The sequence below is a fragment of the Stegostoma tigrinum genome, chromosome 4 (assembly GCF_030684315.1).
Source record: "Stegostoma tigrinum isolate sSteTig4 chromosome 4, sSteTig4.hap1, whole genome shotgun sequence".
In the NCBI taxonomy this organism is placed as follows: domain Eukaryota; kingdom Metazoa; phylum Chordata; class Chondrichthyes; order Orectolobiformes; family Stegostomatidae; genus Stegostoma; species Stegostoma tigrinum.
Window position 1 is genome coordinate 18,210,183 of NC_081357.1, and position 24,934 is coordinate 18,235,116.

At 42.0% G+C, this 24,934-nt stretch overlaps 1 protein-coding gene across 3 annotated transcripts in view; it reads left to right on the forward strand.

Moving 5' to 3' along the window:
* Positions 1–24,934, forward strand: part of plb1 (phospholipase B1) — a 233,711-nt gene that overhangs the window by 91,838 nt on the left and 116,939 nt on the right. For all 3 annotated transcript variants that reach the window (XR_009445665.1, XM_059645186.1, XM_059645187.1), the window contains exons 31-38: positions 186–246; positions 2,782–2,840; positions 3,809–3,882; positions 6,810–6,853; positions 12,858–12,966; positions 15,415–15,466; positions 16,476–16,556; positions 17,581–17,646. Coding sequence is in view for 2 of the 3 variants with exons in the window: in XM_059645186.1 (XP_059501169.1) it covers positions 186–246; positions 2,782–2,840; positions 3,809–3,882; positions 6,810–6,853; positions 12,858–12,966; positions 15,415–15,466; positions 16,476–16,556; positions 17,581–17,646 (546 nt within the window). In the remaining variant the exon portion in view is untranslated. The remainder of the gene's footprint in view (positions 1–185; positions 247–2,781; positions 2,841–3,808; positions 3,883–6,809; positions 6,854–12,857; positions 12,967–15,414; positions 15,467–16,475; positions 16,557–17,580; positions 17,647–24,934) is intronic.

The window sequence follows — 24,934 nt, forward strand, 5'->3', positions numbered from 1 at the left end:
TGGTTGAGCATTTTTGAGTGGATTGGACAGAAACTTGCCACTGTTAATTTCAGAATAATTTCAGCAGAAATTGCTTTGAGGAAACTCCAGTCCACCTGTAGCAAATTGAGGGAGCTATGGGAAGATACTCTGTACTTAATCAAAAAGATAAATGGGTTGAATTTGAAGCCTGTGATTACTTACAGGTCTTTGGAAGCCAGTTATTTTGTAAGGACAGGGCTCCATCAGACGTCATGCCAAATTCAGGTAACTATAAATCATTTAAAGTATTTATGTTGCTTTGTTCTGATTTCCATTATTACTTCCCTAAAACATACACCATTACTAAGTTTGGAGGGTTGATCTTCTACCAACTCATTGCCTGAAGACTAGAATCACTGACCATTCAATGCACCACGTAGTATTCTGTGAGTGAGCCATAGAGTCAGAGTCATTAATGACACAGAAAGAGGCTATTTGGCCCATTTAGTCCATGCGAGTTCTTCACGAACTGATACAGTCAACCCAGTTTCCTATTCAATCTACATAACATTGTACATTTAATTCCTTTCAATGTCTGCCCAAATTGTTTTCAAGGTCATTGGTCGTTTCCACTTTGAATACCCTGATAAACAGCGGGTTCCAGATCATTAACCAAACCAGTCATAATCTTGTACACTTCTGTCAAACTTCCCCTCAGAGTCTTTTGCTCCAAGGAGATCAGCCCCACTTTTTCCAATCAAACATTGTAATTAAAATCCTTCCTTCTTAGAACAACCTCCCCATTCTCTCTTGCACTCAATCAAAGACCCTCACGTCCTTTTTGAAGTGTAATAAATTGTACTCCTGGTTATCTAGTAGACATAGATGTGAACAGCACAGAAGTAGGCCATTCAGCACATCATGTCCACATCACTCAACAAAATTTTACTACAGTACACTACATAGCCCTAGAGGGTATGGCACACAAACAAACATCTAAATACTGCTTAAATGTTATGAAATTTTCTAACGAAACCACTCTTTCAGCCAGAGAGGTCCAAACTCCAAATTCCCTTCTGGGTGAAAAAAAAATCTCCTGAGCTTCCTTCTTCGCCTTCTACCTCTTACTTTTCCCCCAGTTATTGATTCCTTTACTAATGGAAAGGGTGCCTTCCTATGCACTCTGTCTATGCCCTTTATAATTTTATACATTTTTGTCAGGTCCCATCTCAGTCCTCATTGTGATAAGGAAAACAACACCAGTTCATCCAATCTTCCTGTTAGTTCAGACACACCAGCCCAGGCAACATACGATAAACATGACGAGCCCCTTAATAAATCCATGCTGACTATCCTTATTAACCCCTATCTGTCCAAGAGTAGCTAAATTCTGCCCCTCAGAAATCTTTTTAACAACATCTCGACCACCAAGGTTAAGCTGAATGATGTGTTATTTCCTGGTCTATCCCTTCCTGCCTTTTGTAACAATGAGTCAATATCAGCAGTCCTTCAGTTCCCTGGCACTTCACCTTTGGCCAGGGAGGATTTGAAAGTTACTGACAGGCCCTTTGAAGTCTCTTTCCTTGTCTCCTCAACAGCATGGGATGTATTTCAACCAGGTCTGTAGACTTATCACTCTTCAGGCTGCTAAACTCACCAGTATCTTCTCTGTATTTATGTCAATTCCTTTTAAAACTTCACAGACTCTACTTTGATATCTATGGCTGCATCATCCTTTTCCATTGTGAAGACTGATGTAAAATATTCATAAAGAGCTCTGTTCACTTCTTCAGGGTTCGCATACAGGTTACCTCAATGGTTAATACTCTTTCCATAGTTATTCTCTCGCATGTTATATATTTCAAAAGATTCTTTTGGTTTTCCCCGCCATTGCTTTCTCATGCACTCTCCTAATTTCCTATTTTTTATTCTTTTCTAAGGACTCTGTCATATTGAACCCTCAATATCTTTTAATCTTTAAAATTGGGTTCTCTAGTCTTTTTTTAAAATTTAATTCATGGGAGGTGGGTATCACTGGCTGGGCAAGCATTTATTACCCATCACTGAGAAAGTTGAGAGCCCACCCTTTGTCTTTGTGCAAACATCTTTGCCCTGTACTTTTGTTATTGCCTCAAAGAATATGCCCCACAGCTCTGACACATTTTATCTACAAGCAGGTGGTCACAGATTACTTGGGTCAAATCGTGCCTTAGGTTAGTTAATTAGCCTTTTAGCCGGTATAAAAGATTTATTCCTGGTCCATCCTCATCCTTTTCCATAATTATCCTAAATCTAACTGAATTATGATCACTATCTCTAAAATGCTTCTCCACTGATAACCTTTCCAACTGCCCAGGACTCATTTTCAAATATTAAGTCCAGAAGTAACTATCTTTTTGTTGGGCTTTCTACATATTGGCTAAAATATGCAATTTAACAATATTGTCTCCACGTCCCTACTTTTCACACTAAGCACTAAACTTAATATGTGGTAGATAAAATCTCCTATTATTATCACCATCTTATGTTTACACTTCCCTGGAATTTGATTACGAGTTTGATGCTCCATCGCTCCCTGTTTGCCACATGGCATCAGACTGGGATTCAGTATAGATCTGATCAGGAGAATGTGACATGTTATCTGCTTCACCAGTGCTGACAGTGAATGAGCTTTTTAAATCTGGTACAGACCCACAAGCAGTTACGTATATTGAATTGGACAAAAGAGATGCAATGAACATTTCCTACTGGAGTTCAGCCCATCTCTATTCTCAGGCATCAGTGAAATATATGACTATTCTTGACTTGACTCTTTTACAGTTCACTCTCTACGACCGGCTGATGTGAAGGTGATCGGAGCAGTGGGTGATTCTCTGACGGTTTGTGCACTATTTATCTCTGCTATTTACTTTAAAAAGGGACAAATTACAGATCTGTGCGTCAATAATTAATGATCTTACTATAGCATTTGTAATAGCAGATGGTCAATGATATTGGTAACATATGAATTGTACCTACCGTATTATGTACACCTTCTGATAAATTCCTCGCCATCTGATATTTGCATTTTATAATCAGGATTTTTCAAAATCCAGAGAAACAGCCAGCAACTTATTATGGGCAATATTGATATTGAACATAAACCTAAATATAAAATGCTACAGCTGTGATTTCCTGAATTAACAGCAGTGATGTAGTTTGATGTGCCCAATGGGAAAGTGGAAAGCCTTTGGAGTTGATTGACCACAATACACCCCCTCACCAAATTTCAGTTCATTCACGGGACATGGGCCTTTCAGGGCAGGCCAGAGCTCATTGTCCATCTGTCGTTTCCCAAGAAAAGGTAGCTGTCAGTTTTACCCCCACCCAATCTGTACTCCTACCCTATTTACACACCCATCTGATTTACATTCTTTTCTGATTTGCACTCCTGCCTGATTTATAGCCCAGTTCAATATATATCCCTGCCCAATTGATTCCTGTTTGACTTACACTCTTGCCCAATTAATATACACACACTATTCACACTCCACATAAATTATTCTTACACTTTATTTATACTCACACTATTTTAAACTCCACAGACATTACTCTCACCTTGATTTACATTCCTGTCTGATTTACACTTATTTACACCAAATTTATACTGATATCTGATCTCTGCTTCCTCCCAACTTATGCTCCCACCTGATTTCATTAAACCTGATATCAACTGATGCTCACTCAAGACCCATTCACTTGTCTGATAGCAAATTACTACAATCTCCCAACAAATTATGCCTTGAAAAAAAATGAGTTTTAGCTTATCTGAAGAAGAGAACTTGTAATAGTGTTAATTGTCTTGTAGGCCGGCAATGGAATAGGCTCCAAACCCAATGATGTTCTGGATGTCTTAACCCAGTACCGAGGCTTATCCTTCAGGTAAAACACACTATATACAAAGTAAAGCTCCTACAGCATTACTGGTAATAAGCATTATCATGACAAATCCAGAAACATGGGATTATTATGCTCTACAGCAAGTTCCCAACATTCACATGTGCTGCTTTGATTCCATTTAAACTCACTGGGCAGAAGTTTCCTCTGCCTGCTGTGGTCTGGGCAATGACAAAAACACGTGACAATGGAAACCTCAATGACAGGAGCAATTGAGATGAGAACTCTGAGACGTGCAGTCAGCATCAGTGAGAAGAGAGGGCAAGATGAGGACCCTGCGACAGGCAATTGGTATCACTGAAGGGAGTGGGCAAGATGGGAATGTTGAGACAAAGTCAGGGTTATTTAGACAAGTAGTTAAGATGAGGACTCCATTGTAGGCAATCAGGACTAGATTCTTTCAAGCCAATTGGCAAAGGTTCTTGCTGTACTACGAAGAAAGGAATTAATTGTTTGGTTGACCTCTGGTCAATGCTTAAGTTCTTTCAAATTTTAACATAGCATACAAATTGATAGGAAAATAAAGACATAAAAGACATTGTAAGTAAGTGAATAATATAATTTATACTTATTACAGTCGGCAAATGCTATGGCATAAGGGAGCTCCTCAATACCATTGTGATCAAGAGCAAGCACCTGTGAAGTGACTGTTTGAAATTCCACCAGCTTTCAGCTCATAGTTATAACCTGGAGACAGAACTGCAGACCCTGCAATGCATCTGGGAGGGAGGATAGTTGCCTGGATTCTTGGTATCAGGACACATCCACAGTGCTTAGGGTCCTCTGATTTGTCAGGGCAAGAGCGTGATACTATGAATGAAGTAGGTTTGGAATCCAGAGGGACAGAAATGTCAGTCTTTTCAGTTACTCCGATAGATTTAAAATCCCCTCAGTCTGTTTGGGTGGGAGTGGGTGCACAGTGAGCACACTGACAATGAAGCCATTCAATTGGAGCATCAACAGGACTGGCAGCAATATTAGGGAACAGTACTGTGATGGTGATTGACACCTTTCTGTGCTTTTCAGAAGGAGAATGCAGATAGCAGTGTATCTGCATGGTTCTGGAGTCCAGGGCATCTGGTTAGGACTGGCAAAGAGATAGTGGGAACTGCAGATGCTGGAGAATCCAAGATAATAAAATGTGAGGCTGGATGAACACAGCAGGCCAAGCAGCATCTCAGGAGCACAAAAGCTGACGTTTCGGGCCTAGACCCTTCATCAGAGAGGCAAAGAACTTGTTGTGGGGGGAGGGGAGTGGCAAAGATCAAGTTGTCATTTGCGAAGGCACCAATGATATAAATAAAATGGGGAAAGACATTCTGCAGAGAAAATATGAGGAGCTAGGTATTAAATTAGAAGGCAGGGTCTTAAATGTTATAACCTCTGGATTATTAACTGAGCTACATGCAAATCGGCACAGAGAAAATTAGAGAGATCAAAATATGGCTGGAAGACTGGTGTGAGAGACGTAATTTCCCAAAACGTCAGCTTTTGCGCTCCGAAGATGCTGCTTCGCCTGCTGTATTCATCCAGCCCCACACTTTGTTATCATGCATTCAAGATAGTTTCTTAGAGCAACACATTTGAGAAACAACCAGAGAACGGGTTTTATAAGACTTGGTGTTGTGTAATTTGGCAGGATTGGTTAGTGATCTTAGGTTTTTCAGAAAAATTAAATCATGGGATGTGGACATCCAGCATTTATAGCCAATCCCTGGTTGCCCTTGAGAAGTTGGTGGTGAGCCGCTGTCATTTGCTGTAGGGAGATCCACAATGCTATTAGGGAGGGATCCCCAGGATTTTGATCCAGCAAAACTTTCTTTCCTCAGAGAGTAGTAAGGGAATGGAACGCTTTGCCTGCAACGGTAGTAGATTCGCCAACTTTAGGTACATTTAAGTCGTCATTGGACAAGCACATGGACGTACATGGAATAGTATAGGTTAGACGGGCTTGAGATCGGTATGACAGGTCGGCACAACATCGAGGGCCGAAGGGCCTGTACTGTGCTGTAATGTTCTATGTTCTATAAAAACTGAAGGAACACTGATAAAATTCTCTACCCAGAGACTGTAGATGCTCAGTTGTTCAGAATATTCAGACCAACATGGGACTCAGGAACAGGAGTATACCATTTGGCCCTGGGAGCAAATGCTCTGCCAGTTGAAAAGATCATGACTGATCTCGTTGTTATCTCAACTCCCCCCATCTTCCCCTGGCCATACCCTATTCACCTTTCCTCCTTAAATACTCTCCTTTGTCTTTGACCTGGCCTTTGTCATACAGGAGACAATACGGCACATGAGCAAAGTATCATGCTTTGTTTTACAATGTTCCTTGTTTGTTTGTTTATTTATTTGGCTCATTACCCCCATCATGCTAAGAGATGTAAATTGCTGCTATTTAAGGCTAATCCCAGAAATGAGTACATGCTACAAGCCACCACTGCAATACAGAGGAGGTCAGTTAGCTCAGTTGGCTGGCCAGCTGGTTTGCAGGCAACATGCCAGCAACAAGGGTTCAGCTCCTGCTCCAGTTAAGGTTGCCAAGAGGTTGCCACCTCTTTATCGAACCTTGCCTGAAGCATGGTGGCCCTCATGTTCAACCATTACCAATCATCTCTCTGTAGTGAGAGTATGGCCCTCTGGGGCTTGGTGACCTTACTCTACCTTTGCACTGCAATGTTGAAAGAGCGCTGCATTGACAGAGGTATCAACCTTCTAATGACCAGGAATTATATCCATATGTTGTATACTTATGGAAATATGCATCATGGAATTATATACACCTGTGGATTTGGATTATTTTTTATGCTTGAGAAGAGAAAACAGATTGGCTTTAACTGCAAGCTTGAGAAAGTATTTATCTGAGAAAACAGTTCTGCATAATACTTTTTTTATGCTTTTATTAACAGCATTGGAGGAGATGAGTCATTAAGGAGTTCCACAACTCTGCCAAGTAAGAACATTGAAATAATATAAAATTTAATACTGCTCACTCTTTAGGTATTTTGAAATAGTCCTGCATGATAACTTTTAGAAGTAAAAGTTTACTTCACAGGTCGACAATTTAACAGAGATGGTTGACAGTTCTTTTTCCCATAAAATCTGGTCCGCATATGGATGTGTTGCTGGGTATTCACCTTAAAATCATTTATTAAACAATTCAATATTCCATTGTAAAAATTGAAGGTGTTCCTTGAGGGGGTTGAACAAAATAATCCTCGGGGTTGATTTAAATTGCACTCATTTGGTTAGGAGTCTGGAGGCAGAAATGGCAGCAGTGGTATTCATCTTATATACTTTCGCCAATCATGTATCATCATGTTGAATTAATCCTTTGATAACTTTCCATTACAAATATGCTCCTATAAACATTTCTGCATCATGCTTTTCAGAATTTGCTTCCCCTGAAATCTGTATCACGACCTACATTGCTCGTGCTCTCAGCTCTGAGGCAGAACCTAAGTACAAAAGTCACTCAATGACAGTACTGAGGGAGTGCTGAAGTGTTGGAGGGTTTTCAGATGGGATATTAAACTGAGATCCTGTAAAAGATCACCACAGCATACCCTGACGAGGATCAAAGGAGGTTTCCCCACTATCCTGGCCAAATGTTAATCCTTAATCATGCAATGAAATTAGATTATCCAATCATTATCACATTGCTATTTGTTGGACTCTGCTGTGCACAATTTGTTGGCACACTTCCTTCATTACAGCAGCAACTACCCTGCAAATAAAACGTCAATGGCTGCAAAGTAATTTGGAATCATTAGCAATCATGAAAGCACTTAAAATAATGAGAGGTTTCCTTTCTAGAGACATTAATAATTTGCCTTTAGCTAAACTCTCAATGTTGATCTCGTCATCAAATATGCATTTAATTGTAGATATGACAGGTAGAGAAAAGGTAACTTTATTTGAATGCTGGGTTAATCCTATATTGTTTGAATTCTACCACATTTTAAGAAAGAAAATAATAGTCATAAGTGGATTCTGCTTGGAGTTTTCGGTCCTTAATCTCTCATTGAGTCATGCAGCTCAGAAGTAGGCTCTTCAGTCGATTTCATTCATGCTGACAATGATCCCAAACTAAACTAGTCCCCATTTGCCTGTGTTTGGCCCATATACCTCTAAACATTTCCTAATCATGAACATATCCAAATCTATTTTTCATGTTGTATTGAATCCATCACTTCCTCCGGTAGTTCATTCCACACACTTACCTCTCTCTTGTGAAAATGTTGTCCCCTTTTAAAACTTTCTCCTCTCACCTTGAAAATATGGCCCTTAGTTTTGAACTCCCCTGCCCCAGGGAAAAGACCTTTACTATTCACCTTATCTATGCCCCTCATTATTTCATAAACCTCTATAAGGTCACCCCTCACTGTCCTATGCTCCAGTGAAAACAGTCCCAGCATACCCAGCCTATCCTTATAACTTAAACCTTCCATCCCCGGCAACATCCTGGTAATTTTTTTTTTAACCTTTTCCCATTTAATACTACCCTTCCTACAGTAGGGTGACGAGAATTAAACACAGTACTCTAGAAGTGGCCTCACCAATGTCCTGTACAACTTCAACATGCATCCCAACTCCCCTTTCATTTCTGTTATTGTTCTGGTCTGAGACACGGAGATCCATCTGTGGACATTTAATTTTGCTGAGCCTTCTTATAAAGATACCAAACACGTAACAGATTAAGTAAATATGATTGTGCAGCCTTTACAGAGATATGGCTGCAGGAATTCACAGATTAAGACGTGAATGTTGAAGGGTACAGGATATTTAGGATGGGCAGGAAGCTGGAAACGCTAGGGTGGCTCTGTTGGCACAGCAATGAGGGATAATCGAATTTCAGGAAACCAGAATTTGGAAACGATTTGAAATGACAAAGAGAAATGTAAAAGAAAAACAATAAAGGCAAGAAGAACTTGTTGAGGTGGTGTGGAAATTGTGGTCATCGAAAAACAAGGACATCCCAGGAGTGGAATGCTTCATCTTGGGAGCAGATGCAGTGGAGGTGGAGGCATTGGGGAATAGGGGATCACATCCTTGCTGGAAGGTGGGTCGGAGGAGGTATATTCTAGGTAGCTGTGGGAGTCAGTGGGCTTGAAATAGATATCAGTTTCAAGGTGGTTACCAGAGATGGAGAAAGAGAGATCCAGGAAGGAGGGAGAGGTATCAGAGCTGGTCCAAGTGAACTTTAGGTTGGGGTAGAAGGTGTTAGTAAAGTTGATGAAATGTTTGAGCTCCTCGCGGGAGCACGAGGTGGCGCTGATACAGTCATTGATGTAACGGAGGAAGAGGTGGGGTTTAAGACCAGTGTAGGTTACAAAGTGGTACTGTTCCACGTACCCTACAAAGAAGCAGGCATAGCTTCGGCCCATGCAGGTACCCATGCCACCCCTTGCGTCTGTAGGAAGTGGGAGGAGTTGAAGGAGACGTTGTTTAGGGTAAGGATGTGTTTGGTTAGGTGAATAAGGGTGTCGGTGGAGGGGGACTGGTCGGCCCTGCGGGACAGGATGAAGCGGAGAGTTTTTAGGCCATCTATGTGGGGAATGCAAGCGTACAGGGATTGGACTCCAACTACTGGCCAGTTAACCCAACATCTGTCATAGGGAACTATTAGTTTTAAAGATGCTATTACAGGGTATTTAGATGTGTTTAAGGTAATCTGACAGAGTCAATATGGTTTTATGAAAGGAAAGTCATGTTTAACTAATCTATTGTAGTTCTTTGATTGTTTGATTTAATGACACGTGTCACACAGCGAAAAGCTTCATTTCTGAGCTATATAGGTAGATCATAGTCCTGACAAGCTCTGGGCACCAGGTGTTTTTTTCCTGGATCAGTTATAGTTAGTTGAAGTCTCTATTCCAGGAGACAGTGGTATAACATGCAGACTTATGAGCATGGAACAAGAATAAGACACTTGGCCCTTTAAGCCTGTGCCAACATTCAATAAAAACGTGGCTGGACTGATTTTTACCCTCGACTCTACATTCCTGCATATCCCTGATAATTTTTCATCCCATTGATCATGAAGAATCTATTTACCTCTGTCTTGAAAATATTTAAACATTTTGCATCCACTGCCTTTTGAGGATTCCAAAGACTCATAGCCCTCTGGGAAGAAAAGAAAGCTTCCTTATCTCCATCTTAAATGGATACCCTCTTTATTTAAACTGTGATCTTGACTTATACATTCTCCCCAAGAGAAAACATCCTTTCAACATCCACCCTGTCAAGTCTGGCCACTGTCTAATGTGTTTCAATTACGTTAGGCATTTGATAAGGTTCCCCATGGCAGGCTGATGGAGAAAGAGAAGTCACATGGGGTCCAGGGTGTGCTAGTTAGATGGATAAAAAAACTGGCTAGGCAACAGGAGACAGAGGGTAGTAGTAGAAGGGAGTTTCTCAAATTGGAGACTTGTAACCAGTGGTGTTCCACAGGGATCTGCGGTGGGACCACTGTTGTTTGTGATATACGTAAATGATTTGGAGGAAGGTGTAGGTGGTCTGATCAGCAAGTTTGCTGATGACACCAAGATTGGTTGAGTAGCTGATAGTGAAGGGGACTGTCAGAGATTACAGCAGAATATAGATAGACTGGAGAGTTGGGCAGATAAATGGCAGATGGAGTTCAATCCGTGCAAATGCGAGGTGATGCACTTTGGAAGATCAAATTCAAGGGTGAACTATACAGTGAATGGAAAAGTCCTGAGGAAAATTGACGAACAGAGAGATCTGGGTGTTCAGGTCCATTGTTCCCTGAAGGTGGCAACGCAGGTCAATAGAGTGATCAAGAAGGCATATGGCATGCTTTCCTTCATTGGGCGGGGTATTGAGTACAAGAGTTGGCAGGTCATGTTGCAGTTGTATAGGACTTTGGTTCGGCCACATTGGGAGTACTGTGTACAGTTCTGGTCGCCACATTACCAAAAGGATGTGGATGCTTTGGAGAGGGTGCAGAAGAGGTTCACCAGGATGTTGCCTGGTATGGAGGGTGCTAGCTATGAAGAGAGGTTGAGTAGGTTAGGATTATTTTCATTAGAAAGACAGAGATTGAGGGGGGAGCTGATTGAGGTCTACAAAATCATGAGGGGTATAGACAGGGTGGATAGCAAAAAGCTTTTTCCCAGAGTGGGGGACTCAATTACTAGGGGTCATGAGTTCAAAGTGAGAGGAGAAAAGTTTAAGGGAGATATGCGAGGAAAGTTCTTTACACAGAGGGTGGTGGGTGCCTGGAACGCGTTGCCAGCGGAGGTGGTAGTCGCAGACACGTTAGTGTCTTTTAAGATATATTTGGACAGGTACATGGATGGGCAGGGAGCAAATGGACACAGATCGTTAGAAAATAGATGACAGGTTAGACAGAGGATCTCGATCGGCGCAGGCTTGGAGGGCCAAAAGGCTGTTCCTGTGCTGTAGGTTTCTTTGTTTGTTCTTTGTTCTTTGTTACATTTTACTCATCTAATCTCCATAGGATACAGGCCCAGTTTGCCTAGCTTTTCCTAAAAGGCAATCGCTCATTCTGGATATTATTCATGGGAGAATCATAGAAACCCTACAGTGTAAAAGCAGGCCATTCAGCCCATCAACTCCCTGAAGAGCATCCCACCCAGACCCACCTCCCTATCCTATCCCTGTAACCCCGCATTTCCCATGGCTAATCCACCTAGCCTGCACACCCCTGGACACTATGGACAATTTCACATGGCCAGTTCACCCAAGCTGCACATTTTTGGACTGTGGGAGGAAACCGGAGCATCCGGAGGAAACCCACAGTCATGGGGTGAATGTGCAAACTCCACACAGAGAGTCACAGGCTGGAATCGAACGCAAGCCCCTGGTGCTGGGAGGCAGTAGTACTGCTATTCTGTCACCTTACAGTGTAGTAAACCTTTCCTAACCTTCTCATTTAAGAACTCTTCATTTGTGGCAATGAATTCTTCCAGTGAGTTTTCAACTCACACACTTTGCTGAGAAGTTATTTAGAGAAAGAGAGAGAGAGAGAGGGAGGGAGAAAGAGAAAGAAACATAACATAGAGAACAACCTTTCGCTGACTGAATCTGAACAGGGTCGTGTGAACTCTCTTTGAAAGTGATGCAGGCTCAGTTTCTCCATCTAAGTTGCTTGTTCTTTGAAAATACAACATGGTTGCGGCTGTAGGTGAAGACCTTTCCAAAAATTCTGCGTATCTTCATAACAGATATATAATTTATACAATAAACTAGCAAATGTGTAACAACATCCAAATAAAAGAAACATTCATGCAAGCCGTAGATCTGAAACAAGAGCAGAAAATATTGGGATCAGGTAGTCAACTAGGGTTAGATGGGATGCTCTTCGGAGAGTTGGTGAAGACTCAATAGGCCGAAAGGCCTCTTTTCTCACTATAGGAATTCTATGATTCTATGTGTACAGGAGAAGGTAGACTGAGGTTTGAAGAAGAATCATATTGGACTTGATAAGTTAACCTTGTTTCTATCTTCACAAATGTTATCAGACCTGCTGAGTTTCTCTGGTACTGTCTGCTTCTATTTTAATGTTTATTTCATGACCTCTCTGATGGTAACATATATCAGAAACCATCTACCGAAGCATATTGACAACAAAATGTGAGGCTGGATGAACACAGCAGGCCAAGCAGCATCTCAGGAGCACAAAAGCTGACGTTTCGGGCCTAGACCCTTCATCAGAGAGCACCTCTCTGATGAAGGGTCTAGGCCCGAAACGTCAGCTTTTGTGCTCCTGAGATGCTGCTTGGCCTGCTGTGTTCATCCAGCCTCACATTTTGTTGTCTTGGATTCTCCAGCATCTGCAGTTCCCATTATCTCTCTCTACTCTACCGAAGCATATTACTGATTTTCAACTTTCCTTTGAATTTGTTAACTGCTTGTGTAGCAGTAAATATTGTTTTCTGTTTAATAGCTCCTAGTATTCTTTCTTTTAGATATTCTTCGTGAATTTAACCCTTCATTGACTGGATTTTCAACTGGAAAGGGAAATCTTGAAAACCCCAAAGCATTCCTGAATCAAGCTTTTCCCGGAGCGTTAGCTGCGTATGTATTTATGTTTGGTTCCATAACTGTCCCATCGATGAGGCATCGTTTTGTGTTCCTCAATGTAACCTGTGCACTGCAGCAAAACATTCATTAGGAACCAGCCCATTTATTGTCCGCTAATTATTCCCACTTCCGCCAATTTGATTCTCCCAACATCATATGAAACGGTTGAGGCACTCGATGCAGCAAAGGCTATGGGCACTGACAACATCCTGGCTGCAGTCTACTAATAACTTGGGTTTTGTCCTCTAGCCAGTCTGATCCAGTACAGCTAGTTCACTGGCATCCACTTAACTATGCAGGATTTTGCCCAGAAAGATGTCATTGACAGTGTTATCAAGTGACATTTACGAAGCAATTATCTGCTCAACAATTTGCTTTTAGGTTTTGTCAGAGCAACTTAACTCCTGACCTCATTTCCAGCTTGGTCCAAAGAATTTCAGAGATGTGGGGTTAGTTCCTGCCATTGATCTCCAAGTAGTATTTGAATAAGTGTGACATCAAGGAGTCTATTATCATAGAAGTCATATCACAGAGGTCTACTGGTTGGAATCATACCTAGATGGTCATGGTGGTTGTGAGTTTGATCATCTCATTTCCATGACATCTCCACAGGATTTCTCGAAGGTAGATATTTTCCAATCAGCCAATCAGAGATGTAATTAAATACTTGTAGGCCAGGCTTGAATCTGGGGCCCTTGGATCTGAGGTAGGGACACTACCACCCTAATTAAGGTAAGGTGGCCATAGTCCCAGAGGAGCATAGAACTGCTCCATCATTCGAAAAAGGCAACTGGTGGTGGGTTTAACCTGAGGGTCACCACGCAGCAGGTGAGGCGTGAGTGTGAGAAGGAAAGAAGTTACCTTCATGGTAACCTCAGCTGGTGCAGGAGTTGAACCAGTGCTGTTGGCATCAGTTCCTCATATATTGTCCTTAGTGGAAACAGTTTCAACTGTTCTAATTCTGGAAAATTGTCATGTGGGACTCAATACCTTAATTCTGTTTCTTTCTTCACATAGGCTGGTAAACTTACTGAGATTCTCCAGCAATTTCTGTTTTTATTTTGGTCATAAAGGATGTTCATCAACAGCTTCTCAAGGTCAATTCTTCAGGCATTATGAATATTAGCCTAGCCAGCAGTACACACTTCCAATGAATCAATGATAATAAGCATATCCTACCATGAGCAAGAAGTAACTAGTTGGGTACCATAGGGTTCAGTCCTTGGACCACAGCTATTTACAATCAACATTAATAATTTGGTAACGGGATAGAATGCTCTATAGCCAGATTTGCGGGCAACACAAAAATAATCAGGACAGTAAATTGTGATGAGGAAATAAGAACCTTATAAATGGATATAGATAGGTTACGAGAGTGGGCGAAAATGTGGCAGATGGAGTTTAATGTGGATACGTGTGAGGTCATGCATTTTTGTTGGAAAAATGGGAAGGCAACCAATTATCTAAACAGGGAGAGACTTCAGGATGCTCCCAAAGACTCCAGTGCGGAGGCATCTGGATGTCCTCATTCATGAGTCTCAGAAAATTTGCATGCAGCTATAGCCAATAATAAAGAAAGTGAATGGAATGTTGGCTTTTATAGCTAAAGGAATAGAATATAAAGGTAAGGAAGTATTGTTGCAGTTATATAAGGCATTGATGAGACCACACCTGGAATATTGTGCACAGTTTTGATCCCCTTATTTGAGGAATTTGTCATGTAAGGAGAGGTTGAACAGTTTAGGCCTATACTGTCTGGAATTCAGAAGAATGAGGGGAAATCAAATTGAGGTATTCAAGATGAAAAAAGTATAGATAAAATAGACATGGAGCGTATGCTTCCATTTGTGGGGCATTCTAGGACAAGTGGTCATAGTCTTAGGATAAGGGGTAGCAAATGTAAAACAGAGTTGAGGAGAAATTACTTCTCCCAAAGGGTGGTGAATCTGTAGAATTTACTACCCCAAAGTGTGGTGGATGCTGGGACAGTGAGTAACTTTAAGGAGGAATTGGACAGATTTTTAATTGGCAACAAAAACAAAGTTGCTGGAAAAGCTCAGCAGGTCTGGCAGCATCTGTGGAGGAGAAAACAGAGTTAACGTTTTGGGTCCGGTGACTCTTCCTCAGAACTGATGTTAACTGGGAAAACGTCAGCTTATATGCAGAAAATAGGGAGGTGGGTGGGATAGGGAGTAAATGACAGGATAGAGCCCAAAGAGAAAGACAGTTGGACAGACAAAGGAGTTGCTAACGATCAGGCTGGGGGTGGGGGGTGAATAGTTGTTAACAGGGGCTGTCAGTGACTAACAGTTAGTAGATCCCTAATAATAGCTCTCTGACACCCAAGAAACTTGGATTTAAATGCTATTTAAAAAGACTAAGAAGGAAAATCTAAATGCAAAATGTTATGGATCAACTGCATATTTTTCTCCCAATGAGCAGGGATCTTCCAGGTCAAGTGAGAAGATTAGTGGACATCATGAAAAATCATCCGGTAAGTTATGTTAAATCTTTTCTTTTTGAATCCTTATTCCAAATTGGAGAGCCTCACTGGTGAGCAGTGCTTTCTGTTCATGTTCCCTCTGCCCCTTGATTCCAAATCAACCCTCAATATATGGTATTTAACAACTGAATATCCAGCACTTCTCTGAGGGTAGAGAATGCTAAAGATTCACAGATTTTGAGAGAAGACCTTCCTCTTTACATCAGTTCTGAATGATCATGACCTTATACTGGGGCTGTAGCACTGTGTTTTAGATTTCCCACTCAGCCAAGCCTATCCATGCCCCTCATGATTTTATAAACCTCTATAAAGTCTCATTGAGCAGCTTTCTGTGAAGAGGTGTGGTTTGATGAATTCAGCCCTATAGCATTACCGACATGGTCTCAGCCAATGATAATATGCTTCTAATTGGCTCATGAGATGTGGCCAACAACAAAGATGTGATTTATTGCTCATCCCTAACTACCTGTGCCCCACAACAGATCATCTCATGAATGTCAGTGCTGGATGGACCCTTTGATTTAATGCCCATTCACTTTTCTAATGGTCAGGTCCAACTAAGTATCAGAGAGTAGATAAGAGTTAATTAATAAGAGTTAATGTGAGTCTGCAATCATATGCCCTGACTCACCCAAAGAAAGACTGACGCTCCAAAGATCATGTTTTCAAATAAACCTGTTGGACAATGCCCTGGTGTCGTGTGATTTCTGACTTCCTCCAAACAGAATAAGTGAATCAATCAGAACATTCATACTTGCAACTAATTCCAGTTGTATTGTTTAATTGAATTTGAGTTCACCAGGTGGGTTTTAAACTCACATCTCTGGACCATTAGCCTAAACCTCTAGATTATTAACCCAGTAACATTACCTCTACACTACCATCACTTTCCTATTTGAAGCATGAAATCAGTGAATTTAGTCAATGGCTTCACCCAATGGTCAATTTCTGCAATTGAAGTGGCTAAGGTAGCTACAGCATTTCTTGTTTTCTGTTCTAGAAAATCGATTTTCAGAATGACTGGAAGATTATCAACATGTTTATTGGTGGAAATGACATCTGCAATTACTGCACTGATTCGGTAAGCAAATTACTTGAGATCCAGAATGGCATTGTTCTCTTCGAATAGTTGGGGTTTCCTTTAAACTGGACTGGTCAGACAGAAAATCCATGGCTAGAGACAAAAATAAACTGCAGATGCTGGAACCCAAGGGAGACAAACAGGAGGCTGGAAGAACACATCAGGCCAGGCAGCATCTGGAGAAAAGGAGACGTTTCCGGTATTACCCTTGTTCCCAGCCTCCTGTTTGTCTACCTAGAAAACACGTCATGGGATTGGGTTAATCAGCAGTTTTGCATGTCAGCAATTGACCTATTTCACAGAGAATAAAATCTGAAACTAGCCCTTCTCTAGATCTCAACAGTTTTCCTGATTGGCGGGTAAGGTGAAAATGATCTCCACAGCATCGTACAGAACACAAAGAGGCCGTTCTGCACTTGTGCCTATGAATGAGCTAACAAAGTATCCACCTCAAAATCAGAAATTGCTGGAGAAACTCAGCAGGTCTTGCAGCATCTGTGAAGAGAAAGCAGAGTTAACGTTTCAATTCTGGTGACCCTTCTTCAGAACACTGAAGGGTATCAGTGGATCAAATGAGTTTTTAAAACAATTAATAGTGATTATATGGTCACAAATAGACTTGCTTCTTTTAATTTATTGATTTCAAACTTCTCTATTTGTCATGGTGAGAATCAAACCTATGTCCCCAGAGCATCAGCCTTTGCCCCTGGAATACCAATCCATTGACATGATCAATATCTCACTGCTGCCTGATTCAATTTCCAGACACCATCTGCCACTGGCTCAGGATGGGCTCCTGACATTTTTCCATCATTCGCCACTATATAGTTGTAGCAAGAGTTAATAAATAATAACATAAATCTATCACCAAGTCTGTATGGATGGGGACACAGTGATGTTGTGATTTTGCAGCCGTTTTGGGTGCAAGTAGAAATTTATCAACCAGTAATGATTTGTGGTTCCTGGGTCCTATGTACTTGCAGGTCACTGAGTTTGCTTTGACTGTTTTCTTTGTTCTTCTTAGGCTTATTACTCTGCTGTAAACTTTGCAAGGAGAATTGAAGAAGCTTTGGACATCCTTCACAAAGAGGTAGGTCCCAGTTAACACCTCAATTCCTTGGATTCTACCTGTCCATTCCAGACTCTTAAATTAATCTTTGGTATTAATGTCTTTTGAGGCAAAGTGGGTAAAATAATCCTCAAACAAAAACTTTACTGAAATGGACAAGTGCCTGAGTGTGATGATGGGAGGAAAATAATCAACATAGCAGTCATTCTGATTGAATTTTCAAATGTTTGGGAAATACAAGATTGAGTCCCCTAGGTGGGGTAGTAGGTCCTGAATCTGCTTTATTTTCATCAATGTAAAGCTCAGTCTTAAATCCCAGTTGGGGAACAGGTGGGAAAGTCTTCAATCCACACCCAAGACCATCGTTAGTGACAAGTTTGAGGCCATTCTCAGGGCTATACTGGGAAATATGACCAGCTCTCCCTCTTTACAAACTACACCTGTTAAAAGCAGAACACTTAACAAGAAGACCTGAACACCTTTTCTTTATTTCTTTATTTGTCTGCCTTTACGTTCAATGTATTGGTTTATTTTTCTGTGTTTTAAGATGGTGCTGGAGAGTGGTGACATGACACAACACTATTCACTGTATTTTGTAACTAAATAATGTGACAATCAATAAATCAAATCCAACTCCGTTCTGGCTTGGCTCTTTAGACATCAGTGTGCAAAGAACAACTGAGCCCAGAGTGGGTACAAATTGTTTCAGAAATAGTAGGAACTGCAGATGCTGGAGAATCTGAGATAACAAGGTGTAGAGCTGGATGAACACAGCAGGCCAAGCAGCATCATAGGGAGCAGGAAAGCTAACATTTCGGGCCTAGACCAGGGTGAGAGAGAGCTGGTGCTGTATCTTGAACCCAGAAGGGAAGAAAAAGCTTTTTCTGTTTGATCTGTTAAAAGGCTCTGACTTGGTCTTTTGGAGCGACATGATCTTAGTATTTCACAGCGTACTTAGAGTCATAGAGTCACAGCACGGAAACAGATCCTTCAATTCAACACTGACCAGGATTTCCCAAACTAAACTAGCCCCATTTGCCTGTGTTTGGCCCATAACCCTCTAAATCTTTTCTGTTCATACACCTGTTCAAATGTCTTTTAAATATTGTTTCTGTACCTCCAACAACCACTCCCTCTGGCAGCTTATTCCACATATAAACCACCCTCTGTGTGAACAAGTTACCTTCAGGTCCCTTTTGAATCTTTCTCCTCTCATCTTCACATTGCCTGTTTTGTGAGTTTGATGTCTCTATCAAGCTTAAAAGTGGTGTTTCTTCACGTGTAACGTATTTCACAAAACATTTCAGCGCAAGAGAATCCAACCATCAACAAATGATTAATCATATCATCAGCTCTGACTTTGAAGAAGCATTGGGAACATTTTTAAATGAAACATACCTAGTGAATAACATTGAACTCATTGTGCTTGACCCATCATTAAATCTGGTGATTGTTCATATTTTGCACCCCAACCTCATTACCTCATCTCTATTTTCCTCAACACCTTCAGCTGCAGTATGGATTCTGTAAACACCAAGATGTGTAGCAGGCAGCGCGCTCAAGGTCACAATTCTGTGTGAAGGAATTAAATGGCTTATCTTGAATGGCAAGAGCATATCTTGTTGTTGTTGTCTTCCCTACAACAGAGGAGCAAGTTGTATCGAGCCTGAAATTATGTTTAAACCATATCCATTTTCAGTTAACTTGGGTTGATCTTATCTGACATTAGCAATACTCACTGGGAACTAGCGTTCCATTGTTTTGTTCCCTAATTTTTGCTCAGTGCCTAGCAATAGAAATAAGGGGTGAAATTTAGCACTAGTCCATAATGAGGGATTGAAGGTGTGGAAGCATTAAATTTGGCAGATGGGGGTATCCTCCACCCTTTTAACATCTGACTTGATTGGATCCCAGTGTGGGGAGGCTCAGGAGCAGACCCCATTATTGTACTTCTATGGGTCAGCTTATCTGGCCCAAAAGAATTTAGATGAGGCCAAGCACATGATTCAGGATTGAGTCAGCTGCAGGATTTGAAATTCTGCCCAAAAAACACAGTAAGGAGCCTCATTCAGCATTATTTACTAAGTGACCAGTTACCTACCTATGTAAACAAACCCAGCAGACACTGAGGCAAAATATCTAGCGTTTATCCCTTGCAAAGGTGACTGCCCTGTGGGAGAATGAAGACTTGCCGCTGTATTAGAGATAATGGGAACTGCAGGTGCTGGAGAATCCAAGATAACAAAGTGTGGAGCTGGATGAACACAGCAGGCCAAGCAGCATCTCAGGAGCACAAAACCTGACATTTCGGGCCTAGGCCAGGGTGAGACCCTTCATCAGAAAAGGGGGATGGGGAGAGGGTTCTGAAATAAACAGGGAGAGAGGGGGAGGCGGATCGAAGATGGATAGAGGAGAAGATAGGTGGAGAGGAGACAGACAAGTTAAAGGGGCGGGGATGGAGCCTGTAGAGGTGACCATAGGTGGGGAGGTAGGGAGGGGATAGGTCAGTCTGGGGAGGACGGACAGGTCAAGGGGGCGGGATGAGGTTAGTAGGTAGGAAATGGAGGTGCGGCCTGAGGTGTGAGGAGGGGATAGGTGAGAGGAAGAACAGGTGAGGGAGGCGGGGATGAGCTGGGCTGGTTTTGGGATGCAGTGGGGGGAGGGGAGATTTTGAAGCTTGTGAAGTCCACATTGATACCATTGGGCTGCAGGATTCCCAAGCAGAATATGAGTTGCTGTTCCTGCAACCTTCGGGTGGCATCATTGTGGCACTGCAGGATGCCCATGATGGACATGTCGACTAAGGAATGGGAGGGGGAATTGAAATGGTTTGCAACTGGGAGGTGCAGTTGTTTATTGCGAATCGAGCTTAGGTGTTCTGCAAAGCGGTCCCCAAGCCTCCACTCGGTTTCCCCAATGTAGAGGAAGCCACAACGGGTACAGTGGATGCAGTATGCCACATTGGCAGATGTGCAGGGGGCCAGTGTAGCACTTCCTGCAGTTGCAGGGGAAAGTGCCGGGTGTGGTGGGGTTGGAGGGGAGTGTGGAGCAGACAAGGGAGTCCAGGAGAGAGTGGTCTCTCCGGAAAGCAGACAAGGGTGGGGATGGAAAAATGTCTTTGGTGGTGGGGTTGGATTGTAGATGGCGAAGTGTCGGAGGATGATGCGTTGTATCCGGAGGTTGGTGGGGTGGTATGTGAGGACTAGGAGGATTCTCTTTTGGTGGTTTTGCGGGGGCGGGGTGTGAGGGATGTGTTGCGGGAAATGCAGGAGACACGGTCAAGGACGCATTTCAAATCTTTGCAAAAAAAATGAGTTGCCTTAAAGTTTTAAACTTAAGTAAGGGTAACTATGAGGAAAGGAAGACAGAGTTAATCAATTAAGTTAGGGGATAGTCCGAGAGGCATGCATTGCTGGGCATTTAAGGAGGTATTTCAGAACACACTGCAAAAAATACATTCTGGCATGTAAGAAAACTCTTGGGAGGGATATATACCATTCAACACTAACCAAGGAAGTTAAAAATAGTGTCAAATCTGTGGTTGCTGTATTTGCTACAACACACAGATAGGTAGAAAACTAAATTATAAAGGGATAACAAGGTCAGCTTTCCTGTTCCTCTGATGCTACTTGGCCTGCTGTGTTCATCCAGCTCTACACCTTGTTATCTCAGATATTCTCCAGCATCTGCAGCTCCTGCTATCTCTAAATAATAAAGGGGACATGAGGAGTTTGCAGAGGGATTTATGTAAGTTAAATGAGTGGGCAAAAATTTGGCAGATGGAGTCTGATGTGAGTAAATGTGAACTTCCACTTTTACAAGGGTAATAGTAAAGCAGCGTGTTAATTAAATGATGTGGTGCTGGACTGAGGTGGACAAAGTCAGAAGTCACATGATACCAGGTTATAGCTCATCTGACGAAGGAGCAGCGCTCTGAAAGCTTATGATTTCAAATAAACCTGTTGGACTATAGCCTGGTGTTGCATGACTTCTGACCTTGTTATCTAAATAGAGCCAGACTGCAGAGCTCTGACAAACAGAGGAATCTGGTGTCCTGGTACATGAATCACAAAAGATTAAACAGACTCAACAAATGATTAGGAAGGAAAAAGGAATCTATTGCAAGAAGAACGGAATATAAAAGTAGAGATGTTTTACTGCATTTGTTCAGGGCATTGTTAGGAGCACATCTAGAATGTTGTGGACAGCATTGGTCTCCTTAGTTAAGTAATGATACATATGTGTTAGAAGCAATTCAGAGGAAGTTCACTCGACTAATACCTGGGATGGAGGGTTCATCTTATAACATAGAACTTAGAACAGTATAGGTCATTCGGCCCACCATGTCTGTGTTGACCGTGATGCCTGCAAAGAGTCCATATCACTCTATTCTCTGCCCGTTCATGCCTAAATGCCTCCTAAATGTTGCTGTCATATCTTCTCTGCCACCTCCCTAACTACACACTCCAGGCACCTACTACCCGCTGCGTATAAAAAATAGCCTTGTACGTCCCTTTCAAACTTTTCCCCTCTCACTTTAAATCCATACCTCCCAGCATTTCCAAACTCGGGAAAGAGACTCCGAATATCTACCCTATCCAGGCCTTTCATGATTTTATATACTTCTATCAGGTCACCCCTCAGCCTCCGACACTCAAACAAGAACAATCCAAGTTTTTTTTCAATTTCTCAGTATAGTTAATTCACTCTAATCCAGACAACATCCTGTTAAACTTCTTTTGCGCTTTCCCCAATGCTTTCATATCCTTCCTACGGTGCGGTGAACAGAACTGAGCATAACATTCTAAATGTGGCTTGATCGAATTCTTGTACGGTTGCAACATGACATGCCAAATTTTATGCTAAATGCCCAAACGATGAAGGCAAGCAGCCTTCTTTATCATATTATGCACTTGTGTTGCCACTTTCACAGAGCTATGGACTTTGGCTCCAGGATCCCTCAGTACATCAATGCACCTAAGGGTCTGACCATTTAAGTTCTGCTTTCCTCTTCCATTTGACCTCCCAAAATGCATCACTCTTTACTTGTCTAGGTTAAACTCCGTCTGCCATTTCTCCGCCCAACTTTCCAGTTGATCTATATACCGCTGGATCCTTCGAGATTCTGCCTGTCTATTCACAACATCCCTAACTTTCATGTTATTTGTAAACTTACTAAACAGACCACAGACATTTTCATCTAGATCATTTATACATATCACAAACAACAGATGTCCGAGGGCTGATCCTTGCAGAATGCACTGGTTCGAAGAAGTTGGAAAGTACCCCTCCATAGCTGCCTTCTGTCTTCCATGGCTGAGTCAATTTTGTCTCCAACTTGCCAGCTCATCATGGGTTCTATATGATTTAATCTTCTGGATCGCCTACCATGGTGACCTTGTCAAAAGCTTTGGTAAGGTCTATGTAGACAACGTCCACTGCCTTACCCTCATCAATCACCTTCATCACTTTCTCAAAAAACTCAATCAAATTCATGAGTCAAGACCTCCCCAACATAAAGCCATGCTGAATATCCCTTATAAGTGTATTCTTCTCCAAATGTGAGTAGATCCTGTCCCTAAAAATCTTCTCCAATAATTTCCCTACCACTGATGTAAGGCTCACCAGCCTAAAATTTCCTGAACTATATCTGGTGCGCTTCTTGAACAAAGGTGCAAATATTGGCTATCCTCCAGTCTTCTGAGACCTTGTCCATGGAGAAAGTTAAAGTGGGGGAGGCTGAGCAGAGGTTATTAAAATTTCCAGAACAAGTCGTCAGACAGAGAGTAACGAAAGGGATGGCAGATAAGGGGTCAACTTTGAGAAAGGGGCAGTCAATGCAGGATATTTTAAGGGTGTTGTACTTAAATCCACATTGTGTATGAACAAGGTAGATGTGCTTGTACTGCAGGTGAAATTGGTGGATAAAATGTTGTGGGTCCAAGGACATCAGGGCTGGAAACTAAATATCTAAGGATATACGTCCTATCAAAAATTCAAGCAGATGGACCAGAGTGTGGTGGTGGGCAGCATGGTTGACTTGTTAGTAAGAAATGAAATTGAATTGAAAGCAAGAAATGATATGGAGTCAGAAGGCATACAATCTGTGTGAGTCGAGTTGGGGACTACAATGGAAAAAGGAAAAGAAACAAGCAGTATTCAGGATGCAGGGAAGATAATAAGCTAGGAGATAGAAAAGACATGTAAGAAAGGCACTACTACAATGATCATGGGGGACTTCAACATACAGGTGGACTGGGAAAGTCAGGTTGGTAACAGATCCCCAAGAAAAGAAGTTTGTGGAATGTCTATGAGATGGTGTTTTGGAACAGCTGGGGTAAAGCCCACCAAGGAACAGGCAATTCTGGATTTAGTGGTGTGTAATGAGGCAGACTTGATCAGGGGGCTTAAGGTGAAGGAACTGTTAGGGGGCAGTGACCATTATACATAGAACATTACAGCACAGTACAGGCCCTTCGGCCCTCAATGTTGTGCCGACCTGTTATACCGATCTCAAGCCCATCTAACCTACACTATTCCATGTACGTCCATATGCTTGTCCAATGACGACTTAAATGTACCTAAAGTTGGCGAATCTACTACCATTGCAGGCAAAGCATTCCATTCCCTTCCTACTCTCTGAGTAAAGAAACTACCTCTGACATCTGTCCTATATCTTTCACCCCTCAATTTAAAGCTATGCCCCCTTGTGCTCGCTGTCACCATCCTAGGAAAAAGGCTCTCCCTATCCACCCTATCTAACCCTCTGATGATTTTATATGTCTCAATTAAGTCACCTCTCAACCTTCTTCTCTCTAATGAAAACAGCCTCAAGTCCCTCAACCTTTCCTCATAAGACCTTCCCTCCATACCAGGCAACATCCTAGTAAATCTCCTCTGCACCCTTTCCAAAGCTTCCACATCCTTCTTATAATGTGGTGACCAGAACTGTACACAATACTCCAAGTGCGGCTGCACCAGAGTTTTGTACAGCTTCACCATAACCTCTTGGTTCCGGAACTCGATCCCTCTATTAATAAAAGCTAAAACACTGTATGCCTTCTTAACAGCCCTGTCAACCTGGGTGGCAACTTGCAAGGATCTGTGTACATGGACAACGAGATCTCTCTGCTCATCTACACCACTAAGAATCTTACCATTAGACCCATACTTTGCCTTCCGGTTACTCGTACCAAAGTGCATCACCTCACACTTGTCCACATTAAACTCCATTTGCCACCTCTCAGCCCAGCTCTGCAATTTATCTATGTCTCTCTGCAACCTACAGCATCCTTCGTCACTATCCACA